Here is a 12,691-nt window from a genome sequence, read left to right on the forward strand (position 1 = left end):
TACAGCCCGCCTTATCCGGCTCGCTCCCGTTCAAACGATGTCACACGCGAGTCGCGGGCCTGTAAGCATGCTTTTGGGAAAGCTCCATACTCTCGCCCTCCAGGAAGTCGGTGCCATGTACAACGTCTTGAGGGCAGCTGACGCTTCCCTCTCAGCCTCAATTCTAGATACAGAAACAATCACCGCTGCCGATCGACCGGCCAGGCGAAACAAGTCTCTCTGCAAGCGCATGCTCTCAGTCGTTCCCAGCATCTTCGCACAAACCCATCCGCATGACAGGATCGGTTTAGATTGGCATTGATTCCTTGGTTCCACATTGATGAATGCCGTGCTTGGTACCCGCGGGTACATTTGAGCTACGGGATGCCCAGTGCCCCTCGCGTACCATGGTACAGGAGCAATGGAACACAACAATAGTGGTCAGACAAGCTTCAAGTTTCATTCGCATTGGTATCGATACTCATAGATTCAGTTGTTCTGGAACGGATTCGCCTAAGGAAAGCGAGACAATTCCCTCCTCATGCATCCTTTCGCTGATGATACATCCAACGATTTCTTTCCCCCAGCACACTTTGCGAGGCTGTTTGCGCAGGTCTACGTGCTCCACTACCTACATCTCCCCCTTCACCACTCACAGATGGTCGATGATGGCTTGAGCGTACTCGTGCGTCTTGGCCTTACCACCCAAGTCGCCAGTAAGTGCCTTGCCTTCGGCCAGGGTAGCGAAAATGGCCTTCTCGATCCTGTCGGCTTCCGTATTGAGACTCATGTGCCGCAGCATCATTATGGAAGAAAGTAGGAGTGCAGTAGGGTTGGCCAGGGCTTTGCCCTCAATATCGGGCGCAGATCCGTGGACGGCCTCGAAGATAGAACACTCGTCACCAATATTGCCTGATGGGGTTAGACCAAGACCACCAATCAAACCGGCGCACATATCAGATAGAATGTCACCGTAGAGGTTGGGCATAACGAGGACCTTGTCCGAATATGGGCCGGGGTCCGTAGTGATCTTCAAGCAGGCATTGTCGAGTAGCTCGGCGTCGAATTCAATGTCAGGGAAATCCTTGGCGACATCGCGGGCGGTGCTGAGGAACAGACCATCAGACATCTTCATGATAGTGGCCTTGTGCACGACGCGGACCTTCTTCTTGTTCACATCGCGGGCGTACTGGAAGGCGTAACGCAGGACGCGCTCAGAAGCAGCGCGGGTAATGAGCTTGATCGACTGCACCACACCATCCACCACCACGTGCTCGATGCCCGAGTATTCGCCTTCGGTGTTTTCTCTGATCAGGACAGTGTCGACGTTATCGTAGGCAGTCTTATAGCCGGCAATGCTGCGGCAGGGACGTACGTTGGCGAAGAGATTGAAAGTCCGCCGGAGCGTAAGATTGAGCGAGACGTGACCCTTACCGATCGGTGTAGCGAGCGGGCCCTTTAGAGCGACGTAATTCTTCCTCACGGAGTCAATGGCCTTGTCTGGGATGACAGTCCGGCCGTCCTTCAGCGTTGGGGTGACGTCCACAGATTCCCATTTGATGGGAACCTTCGCAGCAGCATAGATGTCCTTGACGGATGTCGCGATCTCAGGACCAATGCCGTCTCCTTCTATTAACGTGACAGTATAGTTGCCGTCTGGGCCTTTGGTGCCCTTGAATTTGGCGACCTTGTCTTTCTCAGCAGTGGTAGCATAACCTCGTAGGCGGAGCTATTACAGCACGATTAGCATTCTTGAAGCTTCATGAAGCTGTAGATCTGTGTCTTCACCTACCTGTAAGGTAGCAGGCGCCCACCGGGGCTGCTGATATGCTTTTCGCAGGCACTGCCTGGCTGGCGCGACGAAGGCTCGGGTGGGTATCATGGCGGGTAGCTTTCTGAAAAGCTCACTGAGGGTTGGCAAGCTCTAAGAAGATGTACAGGAGACCAAGCAAAGCATTGAACGAGCGAGCCTGCGGCGACAAAGTAGCTAGGTCGGGAAGTGTCGGTGGTGCTAGTGGAGGGAGGAGCTTTTTCGCGGAGCAGCTTTGACATCAGAGCTTCGATAGACGAAACCTGCAGCTTCTCGGCATGCCGCTCCTGCGGCGGGAGCCCGGGCGGGCACGGGCTTTGCATGTGGGCAAACGCAACCAGGCTACGAGCTACGGCGGAGGGAACAGCATATTGCGACGCCAAGACATGGCGCCTTGCGACGTCCCCGGATCACCCCTAGGAGAGTCGCTGAGATGTGCATCAGCCTTCACACATCACGGCTCTCTTCTGCTCTGTCCCTTCAAGTTGACTGTGACTTGTATCATCTCCCAGTCTCGGACTGGTGGTTGCAACACGATCGGTGGGATCTATCCTTGATGAAAGGCTGCAGGTCTTACTCCTTCGTTCAGCATGGCCGACTTCGACAAGAACGTTCTGGCCTATTATAACATCCAGGTTCCCGCGCCCACGGAATGGCCTACTGAGCTTGACGAGAGCGATGAGGAGCAAGCCGATGAGATTGGGGTGAGGAGATCCAGGTCCCGATACTCCGCTTTGGAGAGGAGCGCTAGTGACCGTCGCAGCGGCCTAGTTGGCGCACAGAAGACGAGCGATGGCAGGTCGAACCTGGTTCAGAAGGACGAGCCAGATCCATTAGGCTCAAGTGGCAGCGTGGTGGGCTCTTTGCGGTCTCGAGGATTGCCAGTAGAACAGGACCCACGGTTGCGAAACAAGTTCATGCTTTCATCGACCACCTTCTCCCCAGCGCTTTTCTTATCTCAAGCCCATCACGACGCGTCGACGGATGATCTCGTCCGCGGATTACAATTTCTATCACAGAGTATCGATCAGAAGTCCGCATCACTCAAAGTCTTGGTCGAAACAAACTTCGAACGCTTTGTCCGGGCAAAAGCCACGATTGACAACGTCTACACGGAAATGCGCAACCAAGGAGTCGAGCCGGAACCGGTAAGACCAACATCTCCTAGGCACTCAAGGAACGTGAGTCGGCAGAGTGGAATCCATTATCGCAATTTCAGCAGTGGGAGTGCAACAAACTTGGCCCAACCGCCGCCCATTAGCAAGAATGCACTACGCAAAGAGACCGATTACGGTGTGCAGGGAATTCGTGCACCATTGCTGGAGGTCGCCCAAAAAGCTGAGGACGTCTGGGGCCCTGCTTTGGGCGGCAAGGAAAGAGAAGCCAGTTTGAAGACTCTTGCCGATGAAGTCGAAAAGGATCATACGCTTTATGAGCTTGGGAGCAATCTAAGAGCTGCTATCAAGCAGAGGGATCACGAAAAGGCGGTCCAGCACTATAATGCTGCTCGAGCTTATACCAACCAAGCAAAAGCCCTGACGGAACGAGTGACCTACAGTGGCCAGAGTCTTAGCGATGAACAGATTCACCGGATCATCGTCACCGGTAGAATGTGGTCAGACGTGGAAGAACAGATAAAATCGCTAAAGCGGAGTATATGGCGACGTCTCAGTAGCGTCCAGACCGTTCTGCCATTGCCGGGCGCCTCGCAAGCCGAGGAACACATGGAGCTCATCGGCATATTGCTCGAGCTGGGCGTCGATGACAATCCCATCTGGGTTTGGCTTCTCAGTCGTTACGATTATCTGAAGAATAAGATCATGGGAGTCATAGAACGGTCAAGAATCGAAATCGAAATTCTCCGACGACGTTTGGCCGCTGTGGAAAGACCGAATGCGCACACCGTTGCAGGATTTTTGCGACAGGCTTCAAAAGAGCACCCAGAAATCCTTGATCAAGAGCAAGTTCTAGATTTCTGGAATACGATCATGACCTACGTCACGAAGCTGCTTTCCATGTCAAGCGGCCTCTTAGGGGAGGTTGTAGACTTCTGGGACTCGGCAAAATCCTTCATTGAAGGCGCAAAGCAGAAGGTACTTCCCACTGGCTTCGAAGGCGAGAGCAGAAAACATCACAGACTTTCCGATGCTGGAGTCAGGGATTTAACGAACGGTGCCGTTGAACTGGCTGAGATGCTTAGGGAGGCTATTCAAACAATGTTCGCAGATCCACCTACAGAAGATATTTCGGCTCTCTTCTCGCCTGGATCTGCAAGCGCAACGGCACCAAATACGCCCAGTGCTGCTGCTGCCTTCTCGCCAACCGAAGGACGTTTGGGCCGCGTTGACCGGGACAATCTTCCTGCACCTTCCCCTAAGAAGGGAGAAGCCTGGGAAGACTTCTCCTTCTGGCCGCCTCACTCGAATTCTCTGAGTGCCGTCCACTATCTGGGCAAGCTGTTGGCAATGGTAACGACGGCTTCGAACGAGATGGCAGCCATGTCACCCGTTGCGGACAATTCTCAAGCGCACGACAAGATCAAGACAACCCTGGGAACCGCTCGAGAACGGAGTCTCCGAGCGCTATGCGATGCCTGGAGCAAGGACAGCGAGAATTGCAATGGGCTAGAAGATTGGCTGCGATCTCCAGAGAAGCGTGACCAGACGAGACTACCGTTCTATTTCGAGGCTTTCGAGAAGAAAATTCTCACCGGCGTTCAACAAGTACTATATCTTTCCGACTCGTCTGCAAAACACGGTCATAATGTCATCACGCCACCGCCATCCAAACTTCTGCAGATGGTACGCACTCAGTTCGTCAACAGCATTTACAAGGCGGTCAGTGCCATGCTCGAAAATGCACAAAAGGTCGACCTTGGCGATGAAGACGAATGGGTGCTCGTAAGCAACGAGAAAGCGGGCGGCAACGACGTTGTGACCGACATTCGAATCTCCAATCGCAATATCAGGCTGCTGATGACATTGTCGAACCTCAAGGCGCTCAAGAACGAATATGTGCCACAGCTGGTGACATTCTTTGAGACCTCATTCTCGGTGACCCTTACGGACGAATCGAAGACCATCCGCGACGTATTTGGACAGATCGATGCGAAACTCTTCCAATCCTATACCCAGCCTACAGTGGAGAAGCTCACAAATATGGTCCGGGCTGGCATCAACGCACCAGACTGGGCACCCACAAGCGGTAAACCAGACCAAGTTCGACCCTACGTTTATTCAGCCATGATGGTCCTGGTTATGGTGCACACCGAAGTCTCGACAACCGTCGCAAGTGTAGGCAGTGGGAACGCGTTGCTGAAGGAGATTCTGTCGTACCTTCTAGAGAAGGTGTCGCAGGCGTTGCTTGAAAGCTTCAAGGAGCGCAGAAGCAGCACATACACTTTGCCCGCGCTGATCCAGGCAACTTTGGACACCGAGTTCATCGCGCAGACGATGTCGCAATATTCGACCACCAAAGCTGGGGAGATCCAGGGACAGATATACATGGAGCTTGATAAGCGATCCGACAACAATGCTCGAGCCAGGTTGCAGCAGGAGCTTGGGGACATGAGGGTGGTGCTCAAGAGGTTGAGGGAGCAAAGTCGAAATAGCTTCGGTTGCTTTAAACGACAGCGTTCGGAAAAGGATGACAGAGGTCGTCCTGAACGTAAGAACACAGGCCAGTAGTGCGGACTCGGAAATCTGATCATCCTCGTCGCCTCCCGCGTCTACTACCTCGTCCTCTCTTCCCGCCTCGTGTACTCTTCTTAGCCTCAGTCTTCTTGTCGTCTTCGTCATGCTCTTCTTCCTCACTTTCCTCATCGCCGTTCCCGCTCTCTTCACCGCCATCCCCTTCGTCCACACCTTCCATTGAGTGATCCTCATCGGCAATGCTGGCAGACTTGCTGCGGCTATCCGTCTCCACTTCATTCTGCAGCCTGGACAATCTTCCACTCTTTCTTGCTCCTGCTCTTCCTCTTGTAGAACCCTTTCCCGGCACGGGTGACGACCGTGGCTCATCTGTATCTGCCACGGTGCTTTCGCGTCTGGACATCTCCGGACTGGAGGTACCATCCGGCGCCAGTCTTCGATCCCACATCATTGCATCAAAGTCGTCTCCAGGTAGCTCAAAATCCCGAAAATAGTTGTGTGATTCGTCTTCTGGGCTGTCGTTGACCACTGAGTCTTCTCGCTCGTCCAGTCTTGGCAAGTCGTAGAGCGTACCCAATTTCTTCCAGATTCCAGTCACTGTCGTGTGGCCATCAGTCTCGTTAATCAAGCCTTCGTTGAGCAGCTGATTCCGTATTGAGATCATTCGGAAGTGCTTATGCATGCCGGCAGGCTTCCACTGCACGCAAGCCCTGAGGAGAGCAGATTCTTGGTCGTCGGTCCATTGGTCAAGCACTGAGTCTGGGACCTCTTCCACTTTGATTGCCACCGTCTCAATTCCAGCCGACTCCTGCTCCATTGTGAATGTGTGATTTGAACAAATATGAGGAGCAGAGTAATAGGTGGCTGAGCTCAAGGCTCTTTCTGTACAAGCTCGGTAGAACCTCGGCAAAGTGCCCGCATGGCGCGTCGCAAAACGCGTCGCTCTTCATCCCTCGTTGACTTGACTGCCTTTGTTTCCCCAGAACACATAGCGAAAATCACCTGACGACCACAGACTTGATCGCCGGTCTCAACATGAACAGAACGCGGCCAAAATGCCTCCTGCGATCGAGTACGACCCGTTCGATATCACCGATCTCCTGACCGTGCAACCCCTCCCTGATGAACGGTCATCCACGTGGAGCGGGTTCCAGTTACGCACAGGGTTGGAAAGTACACATTTCTATCTACCACAGACCGAACACAAGGAACTCCCGTTACTGCAACTTGGGACGTTGCACGTTCCCGAGGATGCTGTCTCTCCGGAATCCTTAGACCAATCTTCTCTCTCAGCCTATGACACCGCAGAAGACAATAATAGCGACCACGAAGGGGTGGACGTGTCGATAACGACTGACCAAGATGATGTCTGGATTCTGCCAGATGTCAGAGATTCTGTCCGAACCAATAAACTCACGAGCTGGGATCACTTCCTAAATGAACATCACAAGGAGCCGTCAAGTTCTTATCTGGCCGAAGCGGGCGCGAGAGCTTTTGATGCTGTGCTTGCAATTGAAAATCCTGAAGATCCGCCTAAAGTTGCTCCCGGCGATGCGTACCTAGAAGCACTCATCGAGCTTGCGGTAGGTAGATCTTCTCAATATATGAGATGGGATGATCAGTATCAAGAGTTTGTTCCGACAGCAAGTCGCTTGACAATGTCGGGCTACAGTCCTGAACTCGTTGAAGAGTACAGAGACTCGATCGCCGCCATGGGGAGAAGTATGCGAATATTGTCTCGGGCTACGTCCAAACACTGCGCCACTCCGAGTTACCTTGCCTTCAGAGCTATACTCGAGACGATCCTAGCGGTAATTCAGCAGTACATGGAGCGTCAGCGAGCGACGATTACTTCTCTATTACAACTTCAAGACGCTGTAGTGGAACCAAAGCAGCTTCTTAGGGGTGTTGAGCAGCTCGATCGGCTCGTTAGCCAGGACAATGGCGCATTCGCAACGCTGGCAGCGTTGCTTGAAGCTGTAGAGACCATGTCCATCAGAACCTCGCGGTGTCGCTATGTCTGGAACACCATTCTAGCAGCAGTTGCTGGACCTATGTTGAGTCAATTGGCTAGTGACCTGGGCCTTCAACTGCCAAAACTCGGCGACGCAATCACAGGAGACAAAATGGGAGAACCGGTATGGCAAGCAATATGCTCCCCAGACCTCGCAGCGCTGATTACAGAGACACGGACTTCGCTAAGGCTGCTGCGTGAAAACTCGGTCCTCACCATGGAAGAGCTCAGAGCTGGAAAGCAACCACCTCCGATGCTTACTCTGCATTTTGATTGGCAGGCCCTCGAGTCGGCTCACGCCTTGGCTGAGCAGTATGAAACAACGGCAAGAAATTCATCTTTCTCGCGGACGACAGATGATGACAGCGCCGCCTTGCCGGACGTGACGACGAATACTCTTACCAGCATACCGGACCCGATGGCCTTCCAGGATTTCGATTTCGATCGTATATCTCCTGTACTTTTGCAAGCAGACGAGTTGATCGATGAGCGAATACTGGCATGCTTTTCTCCCGAAGTGCAACAACAAGCCGATTATCCCATACCATTTGATCAAGTCTGGGCTCTGTCGCTTCGTCCTATCGTTGCAGCACAACATCGCTTACTTTCGTTCTCTGCGCTGCAGATTCTCTTCCAGCAGTGTCAAGTACGAACGCACTTCGATCTCTTGCGGCAATTCCAGCTGTTTGGCAATGGCTTGTTCACCGCCCGCGTCAGCGTTGCACTCTTCGACTCGCAACAATCCAGTGGTGAAGGTCGGAGACGAGATGGCAATGTTACAGGCCTTCGGCTACAGAACAGAGATGCGTGGCCACCAGCCAGTTCCGAGCTTCGGCTTGTGCTTATGGGCATTCTATCTGAGCACATGCCTAAGCACGTCGGTCCGGAGCTTGAGGATGCCATATCCTTTTCACTGCGAGACTTGCCTGAAGCGGAACTGGAAGCATGTCGTGACGTTGACTCGATCTACGCCCTGGACTTCCTGCGGATGCAATACCGACCACCAAACACGCTGCTCCAGACAATTATCTCACAGGACGGTCTGGAAAAGTACGATCGTATCTTCCGCCACACCTTGCGCATCCTCAGGCTGAAGAGCGTTGCTCAAATGCTGCTGCGGGAAGTCAGTTGCAGGAACGCCTCGAAGGTGACGCCACAGGAGCACCGCTTCAGGATAGAGACCCAGCACTTCATATCCACGCTGGCAGACTACAGCCACAACATTGCCATCGGGTCCCTCTGGGGGTCGTTCGATCGTGCGCTGGCCGAATTAGAGCGCAAAATATCCCATGACGACTACGAGGGTGCACTGAAGCTGGGGCGGTCGTTGGAGCACATCAAGCAGCTACATGAGCAGACCCTCGACACGATCCTGCGAGCGTTGTTGCTCAAGGAGAAGCAATCGAAGGCTCGAAGGTATATCGAGCAGCTGTTTGACACCATTCTGCGCTTTGCAGCCAGTCTGAGGCGGAAGGATGCTGGGGCTGACGACCGACACGATACGGCAGAAACGACGAGACGACATTATGAAGATTTTGAGACGTATCGGTCGGGCTTGAGGGAAGCCCTGCGCGGCGAAGAAGGCGTTCTCGAGCATTTGCTGCTCCGACTTGATTGGCGGGGTTGAGAGACTTTGTACAATTATATTTGTTTCCTTGATACCCCTTCGTATAGCGCTGACTATCACCGTTCCCGTAATAGTGTTTCTATATGTGCCCTACTACCTAGAACCCCACATAACGAACACGGATAGCCTTTCTGTCATCGCGCGAAGAATCGTGGGTCGACCGTTGTCCAGCTTTGTATACACAACGGGTAATCTATGCTAAAGTCCGGACCCCCCCCCCCCCCCACCAGAAAGTGATGACTTTCCGACTGCCCTTTCTGGACACGTATTCGCAATGCAACCACTGCCGCTGCCATTGAGGCGTCCCCCCTCTCGGACCTTTTCTGCTATATGCCACAGCGGCCTTGAGAGTTATATCCCGAAGCCCCGACTGGACTATACCTCTTCGGACGGATACGGCTAGGCGCCATTACCTTTGGCTTTGAGGGTCTGCTTGACCAGGGCCCGACTCGTCAGCGTTGATTTGCAACTCCGTGGGAGAGGCTGAAGCATGGACTTAAAGACATCAGGCCGAAGGGGGCCAAGGTTAAGTCCGGAACATCGAATGTACATGTTTACGTTGAATATGGGAGTATAAGTATGGGCGAAGAGGGGTGGCTATGGAACATGAACCGGTGAATGAGAGTAGTCCTGCATTCAGGCGAATCCAACATGGCAGCATCAACTATGCAAGCGCTCCGGCAGCACAAGCAGTACGAGCCGCTGGCTCTCGAGGAAATACCTATCCCGACCGCTGAGCCTGGGTCGGCGGTCGTGCAAGTCCTGGCTGCAGGAGTCATCTCGTACACGCGCGACATCTACGATGGCACGCGCAAGTATCCGTACGTAACGCCACTGACGGCCGGGAGTAGCGCCGTTGGCCGCATTCACGCTGTTGGACCCGACTCGACTGCGCTGCGGCAGGGTCAATTGGTGATCTTTGACATTACTGTTCGGTCGCGCGACAACCCAGCCGACATATTCCTCAGCGCTATCAGTCAGGGTTTCACAGAGGGGAGTCGCAAGCTGATGGGCCATTGGACGGACGGGGCGTACGCGGACTACGTCAAGGCGCCCTTGGAGAATGTTTTCGCTTTGGATGAGGATCGCCTTGTGGGCGAGCTGGGATATAAGATTCCCGAGCTGCTGAGTATTTCTCGCATGCTGGTGCCGTGGGGTGGCCTTTTCGACATTGACCTAAGGCCCGGTGAGACGGTCGTTGTGGCACCTGCAACAGGTGGATTTGGTGGTGCGGCGGTTCTCGTAGCGCTCGCGATGGGCGCAAGGGTCATTGCCATGGGCAGGAACACGGAGACACTGGCCAGACTGCAGCAGACGCTGGCCAAGGTCTATCCTCCGGACCGCCTCCTGACGGTTCCGATCGTGGGCGACATAGATAAGGAAATGGCAGCACTGAAGAAAGCGGCGGGTACCCGGCCCATCGACGCCTTTTTCGACATCAGTCCCCCGGCAGGAGCCAAGTCATCGCACTTCAAAGCCGCCATTCTGTCATTGAGGCATTCTGGGCGGGTCAGCTTGATGGGCGGGCAGCAGGAGGACGTCGCCTTCCCGTACCACCGTGTCATGCATAGAAATCTGCAGATGAAGGGAAAATGGATGTACGAACCAAGCGATGTACCCAGATTCATTCGCTTGGTAGAGGCGGGAAACTGTGTGCTTGGGGAGCGCGCTGGACTGCCTCCTCCCAAGGAGTTTGCACTGGCGCAGTGGAAAGAGGCATTTGACCACGCGTCGGAGCAAGCAGGAGCGTCTAGTGCTATCCTGGTGCCTAACAAGAGTTCGAAGTGATGCCGTTGTCGGTAGAGCTCTACTGTGTAAGTAGTACCTGGTAGGTATGCAAGGGGGGCTAGCTAAAGCCAAGTCGATTTTAGGCGTCTGTTCTGGGCTCAACTGTGGGGTGCCTGCCGAGACCCGGACTACGGCCTGGCGGCTGCTTCCCCGTCCATCTTGAACGCCTGAGGCGATCCAGACCTCCTCTCATCATCTTCATCCCTTTATCTTCTTCAATTTCGGCGGTCGTTGACTCTTGTGTGTACACGCTTCGCCATCCGGTGCTCTGGGCCGTGACTATTCCGCCGTTCCGGGGATCTTGGTTTGCTTTGGTCACTACTTGCGGGTTGCATGACAAAGAAGCTGGCCCGAGAGCCGCAGTGCAGCCCTCGTTTCATCACCTCTTCTAGCCAGCTACACAACTCGGGCCTTCCAGTTAGTCTTCCACTAGGAATCAGTATTGTATCATGTCTGCCTCGCCCGCCGTAACTGCAGCACGTCCGTCAGGGCTGGTCGACTTTCGGAAACACGCCGAATATCCCATCGTCCTTGGCGACTCACTCAAAGACGACGCCTCAGCCGAGCGACTCATTGACCTTCGTTTCAACTGGCAACCAAAGGCCGGCCTGGAAGACTATGACAGTCAATTCTCCATGGGCAAGGATGGCTATAGCCTACAGGTCACCGACCCCGTTACCTCGGACTCAGCTTTTCGATACTCGGGTCACGACCGCAACAATGGCGATGACATGTCTTCCTTCGTTCTCATCTTCGACAGGAAGCGGTCGGCTTTCGTGCTCGAGAATGTCGCTCATTCCATAGACCTCAATCTCGAGTCTGCAGCTTCTCAGTCCAAGGATGACATCCGACGCCGTCCAAGACTACCCGATGGTCCCCCGAGACAGTCGTCGAGTGGAGGCAAGAAAGCGGTCGATGATGATGAGCCCGATCCTTCTAACCCTTTCGACTTCCGTAACTTTCTCGATGAGGCCAAGGTGACTGCAGAGAAGACTGCAGGCAGCCGCAGTCCTTTGCCAGGCTCTCGCACTCCGCTGAGCGGTTTTGCGAGCCCTGCAGCCGGCCCAAGCCGTTTCACTCCAACTACCACACCAGCTCTACCACAGAAAGAGGCGCGGCCTGTCCAGAGAAAGCCCAAAGCCGAGCCTCCGGCTAGGAAGCCGAAGACTGCACAGAAACCCGCCAAGCAAGTTCCACTATCGAGCGAGAGAATCTCCGACTCCGACGACGAATTGAGCGATAGTGTTGCCGTCTCCAAAGAGTCAAAGCCTGCTGCTGTAGCGAACAAAGGTCACACTCGCAATACATCTGCCAGCCATGGCCAGTCGCCTCACATTGTCGTCAATGATGGCGATTTAGAGATCGATATGGGTTCCCCGCCTACCCAATTACGACACCGGAAGCGCCAAATTGATGCCGAAGCCTTTCGCAGCCATACCGGGACGCCCGTCATTGGCAACAGTCCGCGCCAACAGACTCATGCTGCTCCTGACATTGAGATGAAGGATGTGAACGGCCAGGACGAAGATGGAGATGTTGAGGAGCTTAATCTGGACAGTCCTCAGGCCCTGGCTACTGCGGTCACGATACAAGAGCACGCGCCTACGCCGCCGAATCAGGCGGCGAGTGAAGACGACGAAGTCGCCGAGCTTGAAGATCTACTTGGGGGCGACGATGATGAGCATGATACCAGCGGCCAAGGCGTTGGTCTTGGCATCACCCGGCCTGCAGATGACGATAGTGAAGAAAGCGAGGAAGAGTGAGGGCGAACCGAGCATACGAGAGTGGTTTCGGCTATTTGTCAGGTCCTCGATGCCATCGGC

At 54.2% G+C, this 12,691-nt stretch overlaps 6 protein-coding genes across 6 annotated transcripts; 4 read left to right on the top strand and 2 right to left on the bottom strand.

Moving 5' to 3' along the window:
• Positions 1–631: 631 nt before the first annotated feature.
• Positions 632–1,861, bottom strand: HMPREF1541_08955 (isocitrate dehydrogenase [NAD] subunit 2, mitochondrial; the record flags this gene model as incomplete). Its single annotated transcript, XM_008723273.1, has 2 exons — positions 632–1,708; positions 1,772–1,861. 2 exons carry the CDS (start codon positions 1,859–1,861, stop codon positions 632–634), a joined length of 1,167 nt encoding a protein of 388 aa, XP_008721495.1.
• Positions 1,862–2,379: 518 nt separating this feature from the next.
• Positions 2,380–5,475, top strand: HMPREF1541_08956 (uncharacterized protein; the record flags this gene model as incomplete). The annotated part of the gene is made up of 1 exon (XM_008723274.1): positions 2,380–5,475. The coding sequence occupies one exon, from the start codon at positions 2,380–2,382 to the stop codon at positions 5,473–5,475; it is 3,096 nt and encodes a 1,031-aa protein (XP_008721496.1).
• A 19-nt stretch (positions 5,476–5,494) lies between these two features.
• HMPREF1541_08957 (uncharacterized protein) lies at positions 5,495–6,256 on the bottom strand (the record flags this gene model as incomplete). The annotated part of the gene is made up of 1 exon (XM_008723275.1): positions 5,495–6,256. The coding sequence occupies one exon, from the start codon at positions 6,254–6,256 to the stop codon at positions 5,495–5,497; it is 762 nt and encodes a 253-aa protein (XP_008721497.1).
• A 238-nt stretch (positions 6,257–6,494) lies between these two features.
• HMPREF1541_08958 (uncharacterized protein) lies at positions 6,495–9,080 on the top strand (the record flags this gene model as incomplete). Its single annotated transcript, XM_008723276.1, has 1 exon — positions 6,495–9,080. One exon carries the CDS (start codon positions 6,495–6,497, stop codon positions 9,078–9,080), a length of 2,586 nt encoding a protein of 861 aa, XP_008721498.1.
• Positions 9,081–9,731: 651 nt separating this feature from the next.
• On the top strand, positions 9,732–10,868 carry HMPREF1541_08959 (uncharacterized protein; the record flags this gene model as incomplete). The annotated part of the gene is made up of 1 exon (XM_008723277.1): positions 9,732–10,868. The coding sequence occupies one exon, from the start codon at positions 9,732–9,734 to the stop codon at positions 10,866–10,868; it is 1,137 nt and encodes a 378-aa protein (XP_008721499.1).
• Positions 10,869–11,317: 449 nt separating this feature from the next.
• Positions 11,318–12,631, top strand: HMPREF1541_08960 (uncharacterized protein; the record flags this gene model as incomplete). Its single annotated transcript, XM_008723278.1, has 1 exon — positions 11,318–12,631. One exon carries the CDS (start codon positions 11,318–11,320, stop codon positions 12,629–12,631), a length of 1,314 nt encoding a protein of 437 aa, XP_008721500.1.
• Positions 12,632–12,691: the final 60 nt, after the last annotated feature.

This window comes from Cyphellophora europaea (assembly GCF_000365145.1).
Source record: "Cyphellophora europaea CBS 101466 unplaced genomic scaffold supercont1.9, whole genome shotgun sequence".
Taxonomy (NCBI): Eukaryota; Fungi; Ascomycota; class Eurotiomycetes; order Chaetothyriales; family Cyphellophoraceae; genus Cyphellophora; species Cyphellophora europaea.